This window comes from Myripristis murdjan, chromosome 12 (genome assembly GCF_902150065.1).
Source record: "Myripristis murdjan chromosome 12, fMyrMur1.1, whole genome shotgun sequence".
Taxonomy (NCBI): domain Eukaryota; kingdom Metazoa; phylum Chordata; class Actinopteri; order Holocentriformes; family Holocentridae; genus Myripristis; species Myripristis murdjan.
In genome coordinates, this window is record NC_043991.1 from 3,262,606 (window position 1) to 3,287,271 (window position 24,666).

Consider the following 24,666-nt stretch of genomic DNA (forward strand, 5'->3'; position numbering starts at 1 on the left):
ACGTCATGTAATCTACAAAAGCAAATCAAGTCCCTCCAGTTTTAGAAATACAGCTCTCGTGTCTTTGTTTTTTTTGTTGTTGTTGTTTTGTTTTGGGGTTTTTTTGTTTTGTTTTGTTTTTTGTTTTGTTTTGTTTTTTCCCAATCTGATTTCCCACACAGTTTTGGACATTATTAAGACTTTTTTTCTTACTTTGCTCATGTTTTTTTTTGTGTTCTCGTGTTAAAAATATTCCCATGTAGACAGATTTTATTTCCTAAAAACTGGTACAAAAGAAAAAAACATCCCTATCTGTTCAGACGGGCTAACAGAAAGCGTAAAAGGGGTTAAATCCACAGAAAGAGAGAGAGAGAGAGAGAGTGTGTGTGTGTGTGTGTGTGTGTCGGCATGAGGCTGCTGGTGGTGAGTTCTGACCGTGGATGGTAATTGACTCGCTGAGGGATGAAAGAGTTGGTTCGCTGCTTTGGCGGGGCACAAAAACAACATGACAAAGAGAGAGAGAGAGAGAAGGTGAGACGGGTGGACCTGAGAGAGAGAGAGAGAGAGAGAGAGAGAGAGAGAGAGAGAGAGAGAGAGAGAGAGAGAGAGAGAGAGAGGGAGGGTAAGTGGGAGGATAAGTTGCAAGATAGAGAGATGAAAACAGCCCTGGTGCTTTACAAGCTTAATAAAGCCATCTCTCTCTCTCACACACACACTCACACACACACACACACACACACACACACACACAATCTATTATGTTTTGTTATCCTCGGAGGCGATCTAAAGGACAGTAAAACAGATAGTGGAGGGTGCGTATTGATTCTGGTGACGGTTCAGACGTACGGCGGCTGCAGAGGCTCGTGTTCTGCCCTGTGATGACATCGCTCTTATCGCAGCACCGGAGGGCCCTCGCAGCCCCTCTGACCCTGTGAGGAGGAAGCACACCTCACACACGGAGCTGATCGATCGCAAAATACACCACCAACAACAAAAAAAAAAAAGAAGAAGAAGAAGAGCGCTTACCTCCGCCAAGGTCTGGTTATTGCGTTACGTCCACGAGCATCACGTTGGAAAGAACTGATGCTCACGGGGTTCAGACTAACGAAATCGAAAAGAAACAAATGACGTCCTGAAAGATTAACACCCCGAGCCAGGACGGTAGCCTCTCCTGATTGGTTGATTGTTTATTTACTTATTTATTTATTTATTTTTAATGCTTAATGAGCAGTGATGGGAGTAACGGCGTTACAAAGAAAAGGTGTTACTAACAGCATTACTTTTATCAGTAACGAGTAATCAAAGAAATTACTGTTTCTTTGATTACTCAACTCCGTTACCGTTACTGACAATAAAATGCGCCGTTACTAGCCGTTACTTACTACTACTAATTATTATTATTTTATTATCCTATTCAAAAAATGTGCGTCTTGTGGAGAAAAAGCGGTGTGTCAATTTTCAAACCGGTCAGACTTTGCAGTTTTTCATAACTTATCAACATGCATGGAGAATTGACTGAGCACAAATTACAAAAAGCACATGTGTTTCCTGATGGCAGAGCGGATAGTATCTCAGCCTGCCATACACAAGCCCAGGGGTTCAATTCCCCACCTGGACAAGCTGGCATCACTACTTTAAACTATAATGAATTACTTTTTCAAAGTAACGTGCCCAACACTGACAATGATCGATGAAATTTGACAGCAATGTCCACACTGCAACAGCAACGCAAAAATATGTGCATTAATAAGAGGATTTAAGAAAAGAAAAAAGTAATCATAAAATTACTTTCCCCAGTAACTGAATTACTCTTCTGCAGCAGTAATTGAGTAGTAATCAAAATTACTTTTTTACAGAAGTAATTAGTAATTTTAACTTATTAGTTTTGTGAGTAATTGGTCCCACCACTGTTAATGAGAGGAGAGAAATGGGGGAGAAATGAGCGCAACGCGGCACAGAAGAAGCATCTAAACTGTCAAAAGAAGGGTTTTTATTAAATAAAAACTACAGAACGCGCCACCGCCAACATCCCAGATGAAGATGGAGACTGTTTGAAGAATCATGGATGTTAGGGGGTCAGCGGCTCACAGTGTTTTGTCTGCCTCGTGTACTTCTGAGGGTTGAAGACCAATTTAACAGTGAAGTTTCAAAAAATAAATAAATAAATAAATCATCCCAAAGAAGAGCTGAAAAAAATCTTTGAGTGCAGTGGCTCAAAGGGTTTCTCCTGTGCGCGAAGGTCCTGACGTTGTGGGTTCAAACCCGAGGGAACCGGTACATTTAGGTTCATAAACATTCAGATGAATGTGAACCAGTACCCAAAGGTGAAGGTCGGAGATTGTGGGTTCATGGAGTTCAGTTCAGATCTCTTCTCTTCATTTCTGTTCTATTATATTAATTCAGATCTATTCTATTGTGTTCACTTCGGATCTTTTATTCTGTTTTAGTTATATTCTGTTATATACAGTTTAGATTTATTCTATGCTGTCCAGTCCTATTCTGTTCAGATCTGAGGCAGTTTTCGTCAAGATCGCCCATCGTCTTCAAAATCTAATAAACTGTCAACACGGACGACGATTATGATTTTCAAAAAAGAGCTGAATTCACAGATGTGCTAAAAAAAAACAGTTTCAGTGCCAAACCCTGAATGCATCAAACTTCTAGTCGGAGAAGGAAAAGGGAAAACTCAAGCCTTATAATTAGATGCGGTCACTGTGTACTTTACTGTCATCATGTTGAGATTCTTGTCATATCAACAATCACCAGTCGCTTTCTCTGAAATTCTCCGGCCTGAGCGGCTATAGAGGCTCCAGCGAGGGCTCCTTGTTTTCCCGAGGCTTTACTCTTTAACGAGACACCTGCGCGTAGACGTTACCTGCCTGGAAAACATGAAAAATTACGAAACTCGGTCGCTGCTTTTCCAGGTTCGTAGGTTTCGTAGCTTCTCTGAGCGTCCACAGATCGTGGGATGGCAGCTGTCTGGGTCTCTGCCCATCAAGGACAGAAGACACAAACTGGGAAACTGCTCGCCAGAATGGAGCCGCTTTGTGGAGTTTTTGAAATCTATTCCAGAGTTTCTCCACTTTCAGAGGAGGTGTTATAAGACCAGAATTGATCATGTGTCTGGGGAACAGGACAACTGCTATGGAGTTCCACAAGGGAGCTGCCTTGGTCCATTACTTTTCTCACTATACATGCTGCCGCTCGGTGAAATCATCAGAAGGCACAATGTATGTTTTCACAGTTATGCAGACGACACACAACTGTATTTTTCTGCCGAACCAAATGATGCTACAGCGATAAATTCCATCACTACCTGTCTCATGGCAGTGAACAAATGGATGAGCGATAACTTCTTAAAGTTAAATGAAGACAAACAGAGATCCTGTTAGTTGGCCCCAAAACAAAAAGAGAGATGCTGTCCATTAACTTGGGGAAACTGGCTCCCAGGATTAAATCTGAGGTTACAAGTCTTGGCATTGTATTGGATCCAGATCTTAGTTTCAAGTCCCACATTAACAAGGTGACGAAGACATCATTCTTCCACCTTAGAAACATCGCTAAAGTGCGACCATTTATAAATCAAAAAGATGCTGAAAAACTAATACATGCTTTGATGTCAAGCAGACTTGACTACTGCAACGTACTTTTTACCGGCCTCCCAAAGAAAACCACTGACAGACTTCAGCTCATCCAAAACTCTGCTGCTCGCTTATTAACCAGAACCAGGAAGAGAGAGCATATTAGTGCACGATGCAGTTTCACAAAAGCATTCTTATGTTACAGTTTGAGGAGTGGCATGAGGAGAAATGTATTTATTTAACAGTTTAGTTTCTTGCAAATTTTTAAAATTTTCCTGCTCATGAACCGCTCATCAAAAACACCCTGAATTACTTATGGTTACTGAACTTAGATTTAGATTTACTTTACATTTTCCACCGAGGCCAGGAGACCAATTCAATAAGTAAATCTATAATTAAGATAATGAAGCATTTTGTCGATATTAACGCTGTCTATCACGTATCAGAAAACTTTCTGTGACATGTTACGCCATAAATCCATCCAACGTAGACTTTACTGAAATACACGAGTATATAAAAATATTCAAACACGTGAACTAGAGCTGTCGACTCAGGTAATCGAGGGCACATCTGAGAACTTTGCAAGAATATCATTTAGTTTTCATTTTTCTTTTTCAGTTGTCATTTTTTTGAGAACAAAACATAGGGAGGAAGTTAAAAAAATAATTATTAAGAACTGTTACGTGAGGGTTTTTTTTTTTTTTTTTTTTTTTTCATTTTTTCCTCCTTAAAAATAAAGTTCATTGGAAATTCATTCAGTGAAAGTTCATTGAGGAGTGTTCGCTCGTGATTAGCAGGTAGAGCCGAGCACAGGAAGCGTCTAAACCAGGAGGCGTGATCACACACTCAGTCCTGCTGCTGACGCTGAAGTGTTGCTGGCGTCCTTCACTGGCACACACACACACACCCACACACACACACACACACACACACACAGCTTTACCCTCCTTCTTCCTGTCTCTGCCTCATTATATTTCTCTCACTTTTCTCATTTTCGTTGACCCCTCCTTTCTCTTTCATCTGCCTCCTGTGGCAGCGTTTTCCCTCTTTCACATCACCTCCCTCTCTCTCTCTCTCTCCTCCCTCCCTCTCTCCCTATTTCTCCTCCCTCCCTCGTCTCAGATTTGTCAGATATCAGGAGCTTTTTTTTCCACCCTTGCTCGAGCGCCGCCGAGTTGTGGAAGTCGTGTTGCAGAAGTTGTCAGATTACACGGGAAAAAGCACTAATTAGCTGAGTCATGTTACACCACGGTGGGTGTTAGAGGCGTTATCTATTTTAATTGTTGCTTTTTTTGGCCCTCAGAAATTTTCGGATACTAATACCAACACGATGCCAGGGCCTAAGCCATACTTTTTCAGATGCCAATTTTGTAAAAATCGCCTCATAAAATCATTGTTACAGCAGCTGTGGGTGTCTGTCAGCACTGATTTGGCTGTTTTGAAAGACACAGAATGCAGTTTTGTTGTTGCGTCAACTTCTCAGGAACTAACAGAAACCCTTGTTTTTTTTGTTTGATGTCTATGGCGTATGTTATGTAATTAGTTTGAAAAGGTTTCATAAACCCACGGATGATAGATCTTCATAACCCTTAAAGGAATTCTCCAACATTTTGGGCAAAATCTCCTTTTTTCCGACTTCCCCAGGCCGAGACCAGATGTTGGACACCATTTCCACCTCTGGACGTCCAGTGGTTCAGTTCCTGTGTGTAGCATTTCACATTAGCTTAGCATAAAGACTTGAAGTGGATAGGAGTCGTTAGCCTGGCTCTGTCAAAGTAGAAAAAATAAACCTTACAGCAACTCTGAAGCTGTCTGATTGACACAGAGGATCATGTGGATTTGAAATACACGTCTTGGAAATTAATTTATTGGTTTTAGGTGAAGTTAATTTATTGCGGATCTTCCTCGACCTTCAGCGGTGAGCGGGTCACTGAGATAGACGGAGGGATAAATGTGATCAGCTTCTATAGTTCCTCCATCTGACTTAAAGACATTCCAAGATGTGTATTTCAGATACACATGATCCACTGTGTAAATAAGACTGCACTGGCTCCATGAAAAAATGAGAAAATAAACCTTACAGCAACTCATAAAGTTTATTTTCTCACTTTTTCATCGAGCCAGGCTAACGACTCCCATAGACTCCAAGTCTTTATGCTAAGCTAACATGAAATGCTACACATAGGAACTGAACCACTGTGCATACAGAGGAGAGAATGGTGTCCAACATCTGGTCTCAGTCTGAGCAAGTATGAAAAGGGCTATTTTGACCAAAACGTTGTGTGGAATATTCCTTTAACCCTCCTATTATGTTTGGGGACAATTTGACCCCATTCAATGTTTAATGTCTCTAAATAAATGATTAACATAATTTTTTTTTTGCTTCATATTTAATGAGTTTTCCTAATGCAATGGGAACTACCGGGTAAACATGAAATTCACATGATGATGTGTTTTCAATGTCCTGCACACACTTTGTAACACATCGGTTATAAATAACAAAAATCTGTACTTAGAAATAATATAAAGCCATTAAAACACCAAAAAGATATATTTCTTTCCAATTTTAGGTCAATCAGTGAGATTTTATGGTGATTTGCATATTTTTCCATAGTTGTGTAACAGGAATACTGGATGTATAAGTGGGGGTGGGGGTGGGGGGGAGTTATGTTTTATTTAAAGGGCTATTTAAGTCAACAAAGACACATAAAGTACCTGACACATAAACTTTGGTAACAATTTGAATTATAATAATTTCGTGGAGGTTTAAACTGCTGGGGTCAAATTGAGCCCAAACATAAAAGATAAATTTGAACATAACAGGAGGGTTAAATCCTCAAATGAAGTTAAAATACGAAAATCACCAAAACTGGAGATACGGGCTTCTTCTCTTCCACCCGACAGTGACCGTTTGGCATGTTGGTGCAAAGCGAGGGACGCGTCTGGGCTCTAGACCACAACCTGCAAGACGACACAGTTAAATCAGAATTTGCAGTGAAGTTTGGAGGCTGAGGGTTTCAGAAAAAAAAAAAACGCCGTTTGCACGCCGTGATGCCCTCGAGCCGCACTGCTGGAAATATCTACCGATTTCTGAGCGTGCCGTGTGGTTTTTTTTTTTTTTTTTTTTGCATCGAGCACACAGCGGCACGGCAAAAAAGTCACACGTCTTCAGCTCAGAAAATGTTTATGCACGGTTACTTTTCTCAAACTGCGGGGGGAAAAGAAAGCCTCTCTCTCTCTCTCTCTCTCTCTCTCTCTCTCTCTCTCTCTCTCTCTCTCATGGCGGCACCTCGGCTTTTATAGCATTCAGGCATCGAGTGTTGGCGCTTGTGTCTCTGGTTTCAGGCTTTTAAGATGTTGCAGATAACACGTCTGTGTGACTGTCCACTCAGGATCCGGTTACCGTGTTTGTAGCGCTGATTTATTCCCTTTGGAGCTCCGCGGAGGCCATTGAAACCTAAATGGTGTGTAGCCTTTGCAGGGCACACACACACACTATCGGGTTGTGGCCTGAGGGAGCGTTTTGCCTGGTTAAAAGCTCTTTATGTGTCAGAGACTCACCAACTGTCCCTCTGAGAGATGGGCCGGCGGCTCGGGTTACGACAGAATGGCCATTTGATGAATACAAACCCGCACAAACGGTGCCCGATAGATGTCTAAACTTACAGCAGAAATGACCAATAACTCTTGTGTTTAAAGTGGAAACGTTGCCAAGAGTAACAGAAGGGAGAAAAAGGGGGGATTCAGAAAGCCACGTCACCGCCAAAGTGCCAAAGTGCAGGCTGGTCGTTTCTCACCGTTTCCAAAACCCGCTTTGGCAAGTAACGTCCACATCAGAGGTTCTCAGACTTTTTTGAATAATGTTCCCCCTTTGAAATGTTTTTTTTTTTTTTTTTTTTTTTTTTTTCTCAGCCTTGTACCAGTGCAAAAAAAAAAAAAGGTAGAAAAGAGCCCAGGTGCAGAGGTGCAACCGAGCTCCATCACTGTGTGAAACAGCGACCTGACACCGGGGAGAGTCGGCTGTTTCTCTTTCTGTTTTTGCATTTTCACGTCTTTCTCCTTGTTTTCAGCTTTTTTTTAAAACTGTCTTTCAGCACTGAGGGTAAAGAAACTTCTCCTAAAACCGCTCTCGTTTGTCTTTTTTAAATTCCAGCATGTGTATTTCTAATCCACATGATCCCCTGTTTCAATCAGACACCTTCACCGTCGCTGTAAGGTTTATTTTTTTCATTTTGACGGAAACAGGCTAACAACTCCCATAGATTTCAAGTCTTTATGCTAAGCTAACACTAAATGCTACCCATAGGACCTGAACCACTGGACGTACAGAGGTGAGAATGGTGTCCAACATCTGGTCTCAGTCTGGAGAAGTCGGGAAAAGTTGAAAAGTTTTGTGCCCAAAACATCGGAGTGTTCCCAAATTGACAAAAGTAAATCTACAAGAAGAGGTTTCCTGTTTTAACATTTATTAAACTTTATGAATGAATGAATGAAAGATTTTATTTTCGAACAAGTATACAACAAAAAAATAAAATATATATTTGTTCGTTTCCATATATAAATACAAAAGATAAAAATTTTACATTCACATTGTGGACTGAAGCAGTGGTTGGGTCGTTTAAGCAACAGTCCCCGGCCTGCCACACGGCATTGTGGGATTTCCTTCGCTGTGAATCGACGGCTTGTTGCTTCTGTGAAGTTTTGCCAAACGAAGGAACCAAACCAGGAGGCTTCCTGTGCTTCCTTCTGCGGGGAGACGTCCATATTTTCTCCAAACGCCGCCTAACAAGGAGGCTCCCCTGTAAATGGCAGAGCGCCGGCTCGGCAAACATTCGCTGGAGTCGCGTTTAAGAAGCAACTGTGGTCAAAATATGAATTAAAAAGCAGTGATAGTGTTTTTTTTATATATGTATTTATTTTGTGAGCACAGTTCTGGAAGGTATGCTGATGAGACTCAGGCAGAAACACCTGAGTTATGAATCAACTAATAAGTTTATTTCTGCTTTAGAGAAATAAATGTATAACCTGGGTTGGGGGCTGGAAATATATATATATTTTTTTTATCTTATGACAATTTTACGTGATGAACTGAAGTTTCAAAACACAGCTGCAGTGTTAAAATGAAAGAAATTGTGAGCAATGTAATGTTTACATGTAGACTTTAGGTAGTTATTGTGTTTTTATAGTAACAAAACATCATAAAATGAAAATTATAAGTTGAAACGCATCAAAAGCGCCGTATTTCAAGATTTCATAACAAATGTGAGTGAGAGCTGGAAAAAAATTGAGCATTTCTTTGTTTTTGATGCTTCTTCAGTGTAATCATGTAACCACAAACCAGAGATGCGTGATCTGATGTTTGTTTTTTTGTTTGTTTGTTTGTTTGTTTGTTTTTTCCACGCTGATGTTTCATGTTGCGTTAAATGTTTTATGATCTGCAACAAATCACAGCAGGAATCACCGTCTGCTTTCTTTCTTTTAAACTTCAAACGACGGCCTGAACGTCTTCCAGACGCCGCCTCAAGTTAATCAGCTCACTCCACATCTTTGATAACACTTCCCCTCTCGATTTGAATCTTTGTTTATTAAACGCTGTGATGCCGATCATGTTACAGAGCGGGAGGAAGGAGGCGGTTGCGGAGGATTGCATCACATCATTTCACTATTATTCTTTTTTTTTTTTTTTTACTTTGCGAGACAGACAGACAGAAAACGGAGCCAAATCAGATGCTTACAGTGGTGCTCTTTATCTTGTGTGTGTGTGTGTGTGTGTGTGTGTGTGTGTGTGTGTGTGTGCAGCCCCCTCTCCGGTGAGTGTGGTGAGGAAAGGTCACGCCGGGAAGAGCAGCATCGCCGTCTCCTGGGCAGAGCCTGATCGCCCCAACGGCATCATCCTGGAGTACGAGATCAAGTATTTTGAGAAGGTAAAAACATACATATTTGTACACACACACATATATAAATATATATATATCTTATAGGGCTACACAGACACTTAAATATTGACTCCTGTATTGCAAAATGGACATCTTCACATCTGTGTTTTAGTGAGAAATCTGTTCAAAATTCAAAATGAATCAACTTTAACTCTCCTGTTCGCGTCAGATTCACCAACTCCAGTATCTTAAACCTCCTGAAAAGCATCAGAATAAAAAAATTATGACCCAGATTTATGTGTTTTCTTGACTTTCTAAATAGCTTCTTACATAAAACATAACCCAAGTTCTTGTGGGAATCCGGTTTTTCTCCCCCAGGTGTGCTGATGTCAGGTGAGCACCCTAAAGACAATTGGAGACAAGTCGTTTTTGTTTGGATGATTATAAACAGCATGTTATAGCTCCTCAGTGTCCAAACCAGATAAAGCAAATGTGTGTAAAGCCCAGTAACACCTACAGCCGCAAAATGAGTCCAGGACATTGAAAAAAATATGTTCATTTTATTTTTACCCACTTGTCCCCACTAAATTAGGGAAAGCCAAGAAATATGAGGCCAATAAAACGAAAAAAAAAAAAAGTTTATCTTGTATTTAGAGATGTTAAACACTGAATTGGGTCAAATTGAGCCCTACACTGCAAAAAGTCAAAATCTTACCAAGATTATTTGTCTTATTTCAAGTAAAAATGTCTTATTTCTTGTCAAAATATCTCATTACACTTCAGATCACCTCAGAAGTAACTTGTTTTTAGACGATTTTGACTTGTTTCAAGTGAAAATTTACTTGAAACAAGTGAAAATTAGCATGAAACAAGAAACAAATTTTGCCAATGAAACAAGCAAATTTTGCTAATTTTCACTTGTTTCAAGTAAATTTTCACTTGAAACAAGTCAAAATTGTCTAAAGACAAGTTATTTCTGAGGTGATCATGTCTTATTTTAAGTCTAATGAGATATTTTGACTAGAAATAAGACATTTTTACTTGAAATAAGACAAATAATCTTGGTAAGATTTTGACTTTTTGCAGTGTAAGATACCTTCACACCTTCCCGTAGCTTCAGTGATGTAGGTCGGTAGGCGTGGGTTACCTTCCAGTCATCATATATATATTATTCTGAGGTATAAAAATGATCATAATACTTACATGTATGTTGCTGTGTAAAAATAACCTTCAGGGTGGTGAGACTGCCTGCATTAGATGTGTGGATCAACACTAGATGTATACCTGACATTCAAATCAAAGGTTCCCAGGGTTAACCCTTGAAATTCCATTGAAAATGCTTGGGATCATTTTTGACCCCACGTATGGAAGAGTGGGGTATTGATATAAAAAATGCAATTACTTAAAAAAATATAACAATTAGATACAAATCCAAATGGCCTCATGTCAAAGACAACCTATTTGAGGAATACATGGAAGATTAAATGATAAAAAAATTAAAATGTCTAAGATATTGCACAAAAAAAAAAAAAAAAAAACACCTCTGGGGTCATTTTTGACCCACTTATGCATCTAAGGGTTAAAGACAGCTCAGAGGACTCCGATTCAGCTTCAGATTTCTTTATTTGTCATTTTTATGCGTCACATAAAAAAACGAAATTGTGTTCATGCTTCAGCCTCACTGCCTGACACACACACACACACACACACACACACACACACACACACAGGTGTTTACTCTATACACAGATATCGGCCTGTAAAAGGAGATATTCCACCTGCAAGAGCATGTAAGGCTAGACTAAACATTTATTATTTATTTTATCATGTGCTGGTGAACATGAGTAGACACACACATATTTCTATGAGCTTAAAGATGAATGAAATGTGGAACCATATACAGGGGAAAAAATGTATTTTTTTTCTCCTCTGGTTCTGCAGCACCCAGTCCTCTAACATCATTTCACAGGCATGGATTTCACCTCAGATTATGATTACATCTTCAGAATAAATATTTGGCCCCGTAACATCGACAGTAAATGTTCAGTTTCTCGTAAATATTTCAAAGTCAGCTGTGATTATCGTTTTATAGTGTTTAGCCCCATTGACCTCCATATGAATCTGCTGTGGGTAGCAACTGCTCAGCGCTGCCCCCGATGGACAAAAGACTGTACTGCACCCTTTTCTCTCTCTCTCTCTCTCTCTCTCTCTCTCTCTCTCTCTCTCTCTCTCTCGGCTTTACATTGTCATTATTTTCCACCACATGTTGCCTTCACAGCTCTTTTATAGGACTTTAAAAAAATGAAAAAATAAAAAAAGCTGACACACACTAGTACACGTGTTATTTCAGAGTTAAAGTCCTTTCTCGTGTTGTTTGCCCGCACCCTGTGCAGACCTCACACTTAGTAATTAACCTGGCTAATGCATGCTAATGTAATGTCAGACCATGATTCTGTGAAGCTCTTCATAATGCCATACATATTGCATATCACATACTGGTTGGCCTGTTTAGTATTCTGGCAGAAGTGGCCATTAAAAGTTGGCTTTTAAAACTCCTTAAAGTATTTATCTGTCCTCCTCCCTCTAAAGAATGTTATGAACGGCAGCTTTGATGTTTTAGTTTTTTTTTTTCTGCATTCTGTTTGACTGCAGGTGATTTTTTTTTTTTATTATTATTTCCTATATAATTATTCCTCTGAAAGGCGTTCAATTTCACCTGCGTGTTACAAGAAAAAAAAAAAAAAAACCCTCGGTGGTGGATTGCAGAGCGCCCTGCCTCCTGGTATTTTACATAACACGCAGCAAATGCATCGGCGCAGGAGGACACAGAGCCGCCCTTTGTTCCACTTTTTAATGCTTTGCACTGACAGACATTTTTAGACCAACGCCGTTCAAAGAAACGCCGCCACAGGATGTACTTTGTGTCTGCCTCTGAGCGTTTTTAAAAAAATGTTTTGAACTGAAATGGTCCTTTAAATCTGGAGCAGTGATAAAAACTTCACCTCAAAAAGACCTTGCAGTCCCAACGAGGGGTTTAACAGAGTCTATTAATTATTTTAGCTGTGAGTTTTTTCCGTCTCAGGTTTTCGGGGTGACATCACACCGGGAAGAATACTCTTTTTGATATGGCGTTACAGCGAGTGTGTCTTTTAAGCTGGACTTGAGCAGACTTAGCAATTTGATGCTGCTACCCAGATCGTTTCTCCTTTTCCCACCCTTTCCTCTCTCTCTCTCTTTCTCCCTCTCTCTCTCTCTCTCCGTCGTCCTCTGCCGTCTTTCTTTTCTGGGAAGGTCAGAAAAACGGCATCCAGGAGAGGAAAGACGAGTTGTGGTCAGTGGTTAGCTAATGGCTCATGGCTAATGGAGGAGGCATTTAGCTGTGTGTAAACCTGGAGTGGTTACAGTTTGGAAACTGATCTTTGCACACACACACACACACACACACACACACACACACACAGACACAGACACACACACTGTAGGAAGCTTAACCATTCACATGCACACAGAAATATGAAAAAGTGCGATACATAACATACGAATGTATACATACTCCTACATGCATGTACATGTGCAGTCGTGTAACCGGAGCTGTGGGCAACTCACAAGTTTTCCTCAGTTGAATCAGATTCAGCTTCAATATGAGGATTTGACTATTTCTTGCATCATCATTGTTATCATTACTATTATTTATTTATTTTTTTTTTTTGAATTTTCTTAAAATCTCTGGCAGTCAGAATATGCTCAGGCACAAGTTTAACCCTTTATAGGGCACGAAATACTTTGAAATTCAAAAAAAACAATCCTAAACTGTTATTAGTGAACATGACATGACTTTATTGCTTTTATAAAATTTTTCAAAAAATTTCATTTTCCTATAGAAAATCAAAGCCATTGAGATTGGTCAAATGCCACAAACATGTGACCAAATGATAATTGAACTAACTGAGACAGGGGATGGGCCTGATATGTAAAATTTTTGAAATTACCAAAAATAGTCACTTGCCCGATAAAGGTTTAAGTATTGATAGACTGTATTGGTAACACAGCGATTACAATCATAAATAAATAGATGTAAAAGAGTCATACAAGCCTATTTGAGCATTTATTATATAAAATTAATTAAGAGAGCCGCACCTGCAGATTTTAATTGGCGGTAAATTCAAACACAGCCACAGCTGGATAAATTAAAACGAGGGAGCTTGACAGTGAATGAGGTGAGAGGATGAAAGTGGTAAAAACAAACGTTATGAAAAGGTTTTGAAGAAAGGTTCTTCATCATGCGGTCATAACTCTGCACAAATAAGTTTAGACCGACAGAGTTTGGGTTTATCTATAATCCAATAGTCGTAACCCCCTCTGCCTCTCTTCCTTCCCCCTGTGTCCCCCTCCAGGAGCAGGACTCCAGTTACACCATCATCAAATCCAAGGAGACTGAGATGGTGGTGGAGGGTCTGAAGCCCTCGTCAGTCTACATCTTCCAGGTAAGAGCCCGGGTCGGAAAAAACCTCAAACAAGACGCTATTACTGGAAAAACAGAATTATAGGAAAGATAGACTTGAGATGGGTGGGCGGCCATCTGCCTCAGCTGTTACATTCAAGTCTATTTTTGACACTTTGTGCTATACAAATCAAATAAAATCGAAATAAACTGAGTTGAATCTGGAAAAAAAGTTGTAGTGCAGTGAGGCAAAGACTGGGTGGGCGGCCATGTGCCTCATATTCAAGTCTACTTTTGACATTTTATGCTATACAGGTCAAATAAAATTGAAATGAAATGAACTGAATATGGAGGTATAGATAAGAAAAAAAAGTTGTAGTGCAGCGAGGCAGATGGTCAACCTTTTACCTTTCAAGTCTATTTTTGATGCTCGATTTGATGCTATATTATTTTTTTAAAAAATGAATTGACCTGAATTGAATATGAGGGAATGGATTAAAGAACGTGTCGTGCAGTGAAAAGGCGCGGTCATAATGATTTCATAATGATTTCATAATGATTTCAAAGTTGCAGATAATTTGAAAATCATCGAATCAGATGAAAACCATGGTAAGATAAGATATTCCTTTATTAGTCCCACAGTGGGGAAATTTCCAGTATTACAGCAGCAAAGTGGGTAGCAAAATATGAAGCATAATAAATAAATAGTAACAAGCAATATAAACACTATAAACAAGGAATATAGAATCCATCAGCAAAGGAGTTTGAGTCTTTTTAGCCGTTTTTTCCACGTTTTTCCTGCTGGTGTTTGCGCCGCGGAGGAGCACGAGTGAGCCAGACGTGTTATCAAATGTCTGGCTGACAGGAGGAGGAGCGCTTCCATAACTCTGACTTGTCGCTTGGCACTCAAACAAAAAGCGGCCACATCGCTCAGCTGCGGCGCGAACCACCTCCATCTGTCCATCGTCCGTATTTCTTGTCGTTTATTTGGGTCAGCGTGGCAGCGGGGCAGCGGCTGGATGCTTCACACGGCCCCCCCTTCCTCACAACTTCCTCCAGCTCCTCCTGGGGGATCCCAAAGGCACCCCGAGGCATGCTGGGACATAGACATGTGGCGGATCCTCCTTTAAACTAAAGATGTAGTTTACAGCAGAACGTATGTGTGTGTGTGTGTGTGTGTGTCTGTGTGTGTTCCAGGTGCGAGCCAGGACCTCGGCAGGATACGGGGCATTTAGCCGGCGCTTTGAGTTCCAGACCAGCCCGTACTGTGAGTACACGCCCCGACGTGGGAGTGGATTGAGAGGGATTGAGGACACTCGTAGCAGGGAGTGTGTGTGTGTGTGTGTGTGTGTGTGTGATACAGAACCAAACTCTTTCCCCAATGACTTTACCATAAACTTAAAGTGACAGTTCAGGTTCTGACCGGTGTGGGTGTGTTTGCTGCTGTAATAGATCCTCCATGTTGGACCCGTCAGCAGGCGCCTCGCTGGGATCCGTCCCGGGAAACGACACGATACACTGCAAAAACTCAAAAACTTACCAATATTTGTCTTATTTCAAGTCAAAATATCTCATTAGACTTAAAATAAGACACGATCACCTCAGAAGTCACTTGTTTCAAGCCAATTTCCACTGGCAAATTTAGATAGATAGATAGATAGATAGATAGATAGATAGATAGATAGATAGATAGATAGATAGATAGATAGATAGATAGATAGATATACTTTATTGATCCCAACCAGGGAAATTCTGGTGTTCCAGCAGCAACAGTAGAAACATATAATAAAGTTAAATAAAAAAGAATAAAGGCTAAATATATACAATAAAGACTATAAAGACTAACTAAATATTTACAATAAAGACTATAAAGACTAAAAACTAAAAATATACATGAATGAATATGAAATGAAATATACAGATGGAGCTGAAGTATACACATGATTGCATAGATAAGGAGAGTTAGCATGAAACCACGAAACCAAGAACCAAGTGGCAGAACCCGACGCCCGGTACTGGGATTCAGGAACTAACCGACTTGATTCGGCCTCTTAAGGAATCACCTCTTCCCCTCCAGTCTGAAAAACAGTGTGAATGTATATTAACCTAGGATGTAATATATAGATAATAAATAATAAATAAACAGTTAAGGTGCTGGGTGATGTATAATAAATAAAAAACAGTTAAGGTGCCAATGAAACAAGCAAATTTTCACTTGAAACAAGTGAAAATTGTCTAAAAACAAGTTACTTCTGAGGTGATCATGTCTTATTTTAAGTGTCATGAGACATTTTGACTTGAAATAAAACAAATAATCTTGGTAAGTTTTTGAGTTTTTGCGGTGTATCGAGCAATGACACAAAACTCAAAAGTGTTTTTGAAGGATGCACATTAGAAATTTGTTTGGGATTCATTCTTTTTTTTTTTTTTTTCAAACTTTATTTAGCAATTTTCAAGATATACAAACATGACAAAACACACACAGACACACATCAACCCCCTCCCCTCACAAACAGGCTCCAAAAAAAAAAAAAAAATAATAATTTGCAGTATAGACAGAGACATTTTCCTACAAAATGACAGGCACATACAGTGCTAACAGCTTTTCTTTTCCTTATTTTTCCCCTTCTTTCTTTCTCTCTTACAAAGAGTCAATAAAAGGGCTATTGGTGCTTTTTTTTTTTTTTTTTCTAGAAATTGACCAATTAATTTTTTGACATAATTGGCAAGTATCTGTGACAAACTGAGATAAAGCAGACAATATCTTTAGTGTTAGATAAATGCCCTTTGAAGTTAAATAAATTTTGTGTTTTATTTGTTATTATTGTTAATTATTATTATTATCAGATGCCAAAAAAACTTGATGTTGGCATTATGTATCAGCATAATGCCAATAGCATAATGACCGATAGCAGTCGGTCGACCAGGACTTTTTCAGATCTCGCGTTTCCAAACTTGCAAAACTGCTTTCTTTCTTAGACCTGCAGCTTTTCCAGCACACGTCCAGGTTTTGGTGTGTTTGCATACAGCTGATGAATGTGAGACGTAGAGCTGTTGCTGTTGCAGTGGCAGCTATAGGAAAGAAAGTTTTTCCACCAGTTTGGAAATAAAGGATCTGGAGGAGTTTGGATGCTGGATCCCAAACAGACGTGTTGTGTTGTCGTCGTTCGTCCTGCAAAACATTTTTCCAGCTCAAAACGGTGAACAACAGTCCGGGTGCAGCGCTTGTTGTGACGGGGAAGGAGGTGAAGGGTTAAACCGGGAGGCGGGTAAGAACCTGAACCATCACTTTAAAAGACGGCTTCAGTGTTTCTCAGCCCAGGCCGTATTAAAATGAGGATTAGTGCTGGGTGATAAATCGATTAAGTCAAGTTTATGTTTTAAATAAATGCAAAAAAAAATCATAAAATTCAGATTTTGTGTGTGTAAGATATAATATTATAATAACCGTTGAATGCTCTGTCAAATAAGCCCCCATTCACTCATGAATCACCAGTCCTGTGATCAAACCGGCAAAGATTCCCATCCAAAATCTGAAAAATCTGGATTAAAATCATGAATTGTGAAATGTTTGGCATGCACCTGTTTGTTTTTTGTATTTACTCAGAGCAGGTTTTTTTTAGCAACTGTTGTTCCTTACTGTTAAATACTAGTTTTTACAGCGACTGCAGCACATCTCAGACATCGTAAACCTTCTGCAGAGAACCGCAGAGAGAATGAGTTTAACTTTATGCAAATATATATATATACATATATCTGTCCAGTTATAGATATTCAGGACTTGGTCTTCTCCACAGACTCCACAGTGTTCGATTCCAAAACCAGTCGCATCACACCAGTGACGTCTAATCTGGCCTCAGGGTTCACCGGGCCAGCAGCAGAATAACAGACGTGTAATAAATATGTATACACAGCAATGTAAATGCTAAAGAAAACCTTTTTTTCTTTGATTTTTTTCTTGATGGGTAAGTTCTTGATGTATTTGACTATAGGTTGAAATGTATCACCCACTTGGATCGTGTTGAAGGCTAAATGGAGGAAAAAAAGGAGACAACACAACATCAGCAACTGTAAGAGTCAGAGTAGGAGTAAAGGAAATGAAAATTATTGATTTACAGTGCATATTAGTTTGGTTCTCTAATATGAAAGAAAAAAAACATAAGAAAACATACGAAGAGGCACCAGCCACTAATCCACTAATCAACTCACAAACGCTCAGGCAGACGAACAGCAGGAAAACAGAAAGAGAGAGAAGAGAGCGACTAAAGCTTTAGCAGTGAGTCTGTGCTGCTTACACTGATGCCCCTTTTCCACCAAAGAGAACCTGGTGCTGGTTCGGTGCTTAACTGGTTCCAACAAAGAACCGGTTTGCTTTTCCACCGGCCAAGAGCCAAGCGGAGCCAAGTCAGAGCCACGTCATGAGGTCATCGTAAAACATGATCACATGGGTGTGCAAGACGCTCGCTCGGATTCACAACAGCAAACATGGACGACAAACGGACGACCTCACCGTAGCGATGCAAATACTGCTCGTGTCTTTAAGCCTACATTTACCCCTTTTCCACCAGGGCTGGTTCGGAGCCCGTGCCTGACTGAGCACCGGTTCTTTGTGTTTCCACCGCCCAAGCACCGGCCAAACTGGTTCCAATTCGGTTCCAAGCAAGCACCAACGGCGAGCAGGGGCTAAACAGGAGCCAGAGAAAGAACCGATGACGTGACCCACCACGTCATTGGTGGGCGGGGTTACAGACCCAAACGGGAACAGCGAACGCTATAAACGTAAAGCTAAACGTAGTCGTCGTTCGTTCCAACCACGAATACGACGGGTAGCCAGCAATAATTGCGTTTTTCGCCTCTGGACCGCAATGTAGGCTTGTAAAGACACGAGCAGTATTTGCATCGCTACGGTGGCTCGGTCGTTTGTCGTCCATGTTTGTTGTTGTGATTCCGAGTGAGCGTCTCGCACACCCACGTGATCACATTTTACGCTGACGTCATGACGTGGCTCTGACTTGGCTCCGCTTGGCTGTTGGCCGGTGGAAAAGCAAACCGGTTCTTTGTTGGAACCAGTTAAGCACCGGCTCTATCACCAGGTTCTTTTTGGTGGAAAAGGGGCAATTGTGATCCAGAGGCGAAAAACGCAATTATTGCTGGCTACCCGTCATATTCGTGGTCGGAACGAACGACGACTGCCTTTAGCCATACGTTTATAGCGTTCGCTGTTCCCGTTTGGGTCTGTAACCCCGCCCACCGATGACATGGTGGGTCGCATCATCGGTTCTTTCTCTGGCCCCTGTTTAGCCCCTGCTTGAAGTTGGTGCTTGCTGATTTGGAACCAGTTTGGAACCAGTTTGGCCCGTGCTTGGGCGGTGGACAACCAAAGAACCGGTGCTAAGTCAGGCACCGGCTCCGAACCAGCCCTGGAACCTCTTTGGTGGAAAAGGAGCACTACCAGTCCAATCCAATCCAATCCAAATTTATTTATAAAGTGCTTTAAAGAACCACAGAGGCCAAAGTGCTGAACAGTAAAGTGAAGAAATGAGTAAAAACAGCGTAAACGTGATGAGCATCAACACTTTAATGAGGCCTGGACGGAGTGACTCCAACCTGCTGCGGCTGCATGAACAACAATATCACAGCAGTGTGTGTGTGTGTGTGTGTGTGTGTGTGTGTGTGTGCGTGTGTGTGTGTGTGTGTGTGTGTAAGCACCTAACCTCTCCTCCCTTGCCTTGGCAGTGACTGCCACAAGCGAGCGAGCTCAGGCTTCCATCGTCGCGGTGGCCGTCACTTTGGCTCTTGTCCTCCTGGCAGTCGTCGCCGGATTCCTGCTCAGCGGACGGTAAGAAGCACACACACACACACACACACACACACACACAGAGGCATGGACTTACATACAGGCGAGCCAGTCGAGATGCGTGGGTTGGGCTGAAAGCTGCAGATTTAGCCGTAGATGGAGGGACGAGGACCAGTGGGACGGGCGGCGCGTAGTTGCAGATTAGATTAGATTAGATTAAATTATAAACAAACAAACGGTCTCTTCATGTGCTGCACCTTTTGCATTTCCTCCGAAGCAGCGTCCACGTGCACGTCTCACGCGTTCGGCAGACAGACAGACAGACAGACATCTGGCTGCCTGTAGGGTTTTTTTTTTTTTTCTCGGTGTTCTTGCTTCAGGTGGCAGGTGTGTGGTGGGCGTTTTGGATCGCTGTGAGAGGGTCGGCCGGGTCAGTCCGGCTGGGCTGCAGGCGCTTAAAACAAACTGACCCACCCGTAAATATGCACATAAATACGACGTATATGTGAGTGTCAGGACGCACAGATAAAGGCACATATTGGACATGTGAACTTTGACCCTCCAGCCTGTTGATTCACACGCCTTCTCTCCTTCAAACACATGAAATGTAACATGAAACACACACCATGTGAGCACATGCCATGGGGCTTCTTGCAGAAAGAGATCCGTTTCCTTCTTCTGTAACGTTAATCTATCGTCCAAATTTCAAACATCGCCCCCATTCTGGGTGGTAGTGCTATATTTGGCGGACTCGTATTAACTCAATGACAATTTACTAGTTCGTATTTTCCAGTAACATCAGAAGCTCTAGCTCTAAAACAGGACGTTAATTTATGTATCCTAAAAGTGGTCTTGTTATTGTAATGTACATTGGATAGGGTGCGATATTAGCTCATGTTATAAAATATAGGCTATTTATATAATTGATATAGATTGATTTAATACACAGGACTCCAATGGAAACATAGATAGATAGATAGATAAATAGATAGATACTTTATTCATCCCGAAGGAAATTCACAGTTTTCAGCAGTATCCACAGAGTACAAGATTAAGTAAATAAAAAATAAAGAATAATAAAAAAATAAAGAATAATAAAAAATAAAGAATATAAAAAATAAAGAATAAAAGATGACACTCGAGATCTAAAGATCTAAGTACCCAATGTGCAAAAAAACAATGTGCAAAAAAAAAAAAAAAAAAATGTCTGCATCGATGTGGGCATAGTGGGCCATAGTGCTTGGATTTATCCTTTTATACGAGCATCCATTTGTATAAAACTCTAACCCTGTGCTTTGTGTGCAAACTGTTGATAAAGTATTCAGTAACACGAAGGTTTGAGCAAGCTCTCTGATTGGTCGATAAGCGTGTTTGCCTAGCCTACTCTCAGAAAAATAACCCATATTAACCGAGTCGAAAAACCCACAAATTGGATTAAAATAAAATCCCTTTAACCCAAAAAATGGGTATGGCTCTGAAAAATTAACCCAGAAATACAACCCGACATGAATAACCCAGGAGCTGGGTAGAAGAAATAACCCAACAGTTTTTAGAGTGTATAATTGGTGTGTGTGTGTGTGTGTGTGGAGGCTCTGGTGTTAATTAGCCTCCGTGCGGTGACACAAGCCAAAATAACATCTAATAAAAATAATAATAATAATACAACAATAAAAAGTGCATCGCTCTCTGTGATAGAAAGGGAAGCCAACGTGACGCCTCGTTGATCTGCAAAAAAAAAAAAAAAATTAACTGTAAACTCTATAAACTCTGTCTAACTCAGATATAAATTAATTCATAGTGTAGAAAAAAAAAAAAAAGAATAAAAAAATTGAAGTCGGATTTTTGATTAACGGACAAATAACTCCCAAATTTTATACACACATGCCGTGACTGAGTGTGTGTGCATGATTGTTGGATTGAAGGTTCAAGGAAAGGTTAAGTAAAGCTACTACAACCATGCTGCACGTGTGTGTGTGTGTGTGTGTGTGTGTGTGTGTGTCTTTGTCTGGAAACATTTCTCCACTCAAATAAAAAAAAAAAAGGCAAATGAAATTTTGTAAGTACAACACATTCTGGTGTTCTTTATTTACCAAAGGGACAAAAAAAAAAAAAAAAAAAAAAAAAAACCTCAAATAAGAAGCTGCTCAGTGTGTTTGCGTATATTTATTGTGCATTTATGCTGCAAAAAAAAAAAAAAAAAAACTTTATCGTAATGAGTCATTTCATCTCATGTCCAGTGTTAAAATCTTGTTTTTCTTCAAACAAGGTAAAAAAAAAAAAAAAAAAAAAAAAAAAAAAAAACTTCCACCTGTGGGATGAGATAATCCCACTTGTTTTCACCGCTACTCAACTTGTTTCCAGATTTTTCTTGATTCAAGTGGCTGATCTGCCTCATTCTGCCTGTTTTCAGCCGATTTATATTTGTTCGCAGAAAAAAATACTGAAAAAAGTGAAACTGAACTGGAAACAAGTGGGATTATCTCATCCCACTGGCAGATTTTTTTACTGTTTGAAGAAAAACAAGATTTTTAAGACTGAATATGAGACTTAGTGACGTGTCAAGGTGCAGATTTTTTCAGTGTATTGTGTATTTTTGTGTATTTATCAGTATCTTTTAATAGACCAGTATTAATAAACCCGTAGTTTGGCAGATGATGTCATCCTCTAATCCTCTCTCTGCTCGATCAAAAAGGACAAATGTGATTTCTGACCCAGATTTTAATCCCGTACGTCAGCGCCTTCTCTTCAGGTTTAGTCGCCGCGGCGCTCCGGGCTTCACGCTCGACGCGTCTCCGTCGTGTCAGCCGGCCTCCAGGCTCACCTGACCTCCACTTGACCTTGACCACCAGCACACACACACACACACACACACATACAACCAGGGAGGCATGCAATTTAAATATAATCCATATGTTGTGATTATATTTATATTTCACCTAAAGTGCCAAACGGCTCGTCCAAGTGGAATTCAAGTCTCTACATGTGACAGACACTAGTAGACTGAGATTATTTTAAATTACTGATTTGAAATTATTTTAATCTCAATGTCAAATCACATTTAGTGACTTGATTTAAAGCTAAACAAGTCATGTAGCTTCATCTTCGGTGTTAAACGCTCGTCTTTCTTAAGATAAATTAAGGATAAATAGATAGATAGATATTAAATTAATAAATCTGACAGTGGGATTAGGTAATCCCACTTGTTTCCAGTGCATTTTTATAGACGTGTAAATGTGTCGAAACAGGGCGGACTGAGGCAGATCAGCCATTAGGATCAAGAATCAAATGAATCTTGATTCAAGAAAAATCTGGAACCGAGCTGATCAGCGTTGGGGGAAAAAAAATGGGATTATCTCATCATCTCACCGGCAGATTATTTGTTATCTTGTTTGAGAAAAATAAACACAGTGTGACTAAGTTACCTGTTTAGGTAGAGAACGGCTTTGCAGTGTAACGTAAATTTTCACTCAGTTGGAATTAAAGTAGAAAGAAAACGTTTCCTCTGATCACAGAGGATGAATTAAAAAAAAAAAAAAAAATCAATACCATCATCGTCATGTAATATAACTCTCTTTCCTATGAAGTGTTTTTTTTATTAATTTATTTATTTTTTTAGGTCTTTCCACCTTTGTTGTTTTCACTTCATCCTGTTTGTGCTGTCATTTCATATTTTAATGCACAAACAAACAAACAAAAAGTAACAATAATAATAACAATAATAAAATCAAATACATGCATCCATCCATCTGTGGATTCATCTTTTAATCTTTTAAAGGTTTCCCAACAAACAAACAAACAAGATAAATAAATAAATGAGTACATAAATAAATAAATAAATAATTTCTCCGTGCATCCGTTCATCTTTTCATGTGTTCACGCTCGCGTCGCTCAGACGGTGTGTGTGAGGGTCTGACGGAGGAGGAGGAGGTGAACAGAGGCGTCGCCGTGGTTTGGTGCGGGGGCGGAGGGATGGAGGGACGCCAGACTTTCCGGTGGTGGATTTGGGGCACAACCCCCCCCCCCCCTCCTCCCCACATGACCCTCCAGCCTGCACTGCACTGTCTAGACACACACAAGTGCACACACACACATACACAGCTGCATGTACGTATGGGTTAACACACACACACACACACACACACACACACACACACACACACACACACACACACACACACACAGGAAGTGTGGGCACTGAACATGCCCAAACCTCTGCACTCATTGGATCCTACACAGCAAACACTGAATGTCCCCCCAGGCACACACACACACACACACACACACTGTCCCCTCCCCCAGTCTATCCAGCTGCCCGTACGCACCCCCCCACCCCTCCCACCCCCCCACCCCCTGGCCAAACCCGGCTCTCCTACCGAGATCTGTGATGGAAAGACTTGGACAGGACCCCTGTGTGTGTGTGTGTGTGTGTGTGTGTGTGTGTGTGTGTGTGTGTGTGTGTGTGTTCTTGTGCCCATGTACTTGAGCTTTCGGTCGTCACGGATAGAGCGATGAGGAAAACCTTCCAGTGGCGAGGAGGACGTGTCGTTGGCCCGTTCTGTGAGAAATAAAAACGCCGAGGAAAATATTAAAAAATTAAAATATTAGGAACGCATCTGCTCGAGTCGAGGTTATGTTTTATTTTGCTCTTGGTGCTTAAACAAAAGACAAACTAGAAAAATAAATCATGAGCAGAAACTCTCAAAGCCCCGACACAACCAGCATGTTGGCATGGCAACGCACCAGCAGCTGCATTTATTCATTTTGTTTTATTTTATTTTGAAGCCTAATATTTCAGAGATAATCTGAAAAAGAAGCCCAATCAGAATAAAAGTGCCTCATGTTGCCGCCTCAGTTGGAGGAAACTGGCAACGATCTGAAGGAAATTTCAATCAGGCTGATTATCAGGTTGATAATCTGTTGACAGTGTTTAATCTGATTGTTGGAATAAACATATTCTGGGGGAAACGTGAGGCGACGTGACGAGCCGCGTGT

At 40.5% G+C, this 24,666-nt stretch overlaps 1 protein-coding gene across 1 annotated transcript in view; it reads left to right on the plus strand.

Annotated features, from left to right (window-relative positions):
* epha5 (EPH receptor A5) overlaps positions 1–24,666 on the plus strand; it is a 144,480-nt gene that overhangs the window by 87,753 nt on the left and 32,061 nt on the right. Inside the window, 5 exon segments of the mRNA XM_030064988.1 lie at positions 9,360–9,484; positions 13,831–13,920; positions 15,075–15,139; positions 15,282–15,292; positions 19,614–19,716. Coding sequence (XP_029920848.1) covers positions 9,360–9,484; positions 13,831–13,920; positions 15,075–15,139; positions 15,282–15,292; positions 19,614–19,716 — 394 coding nt within the window.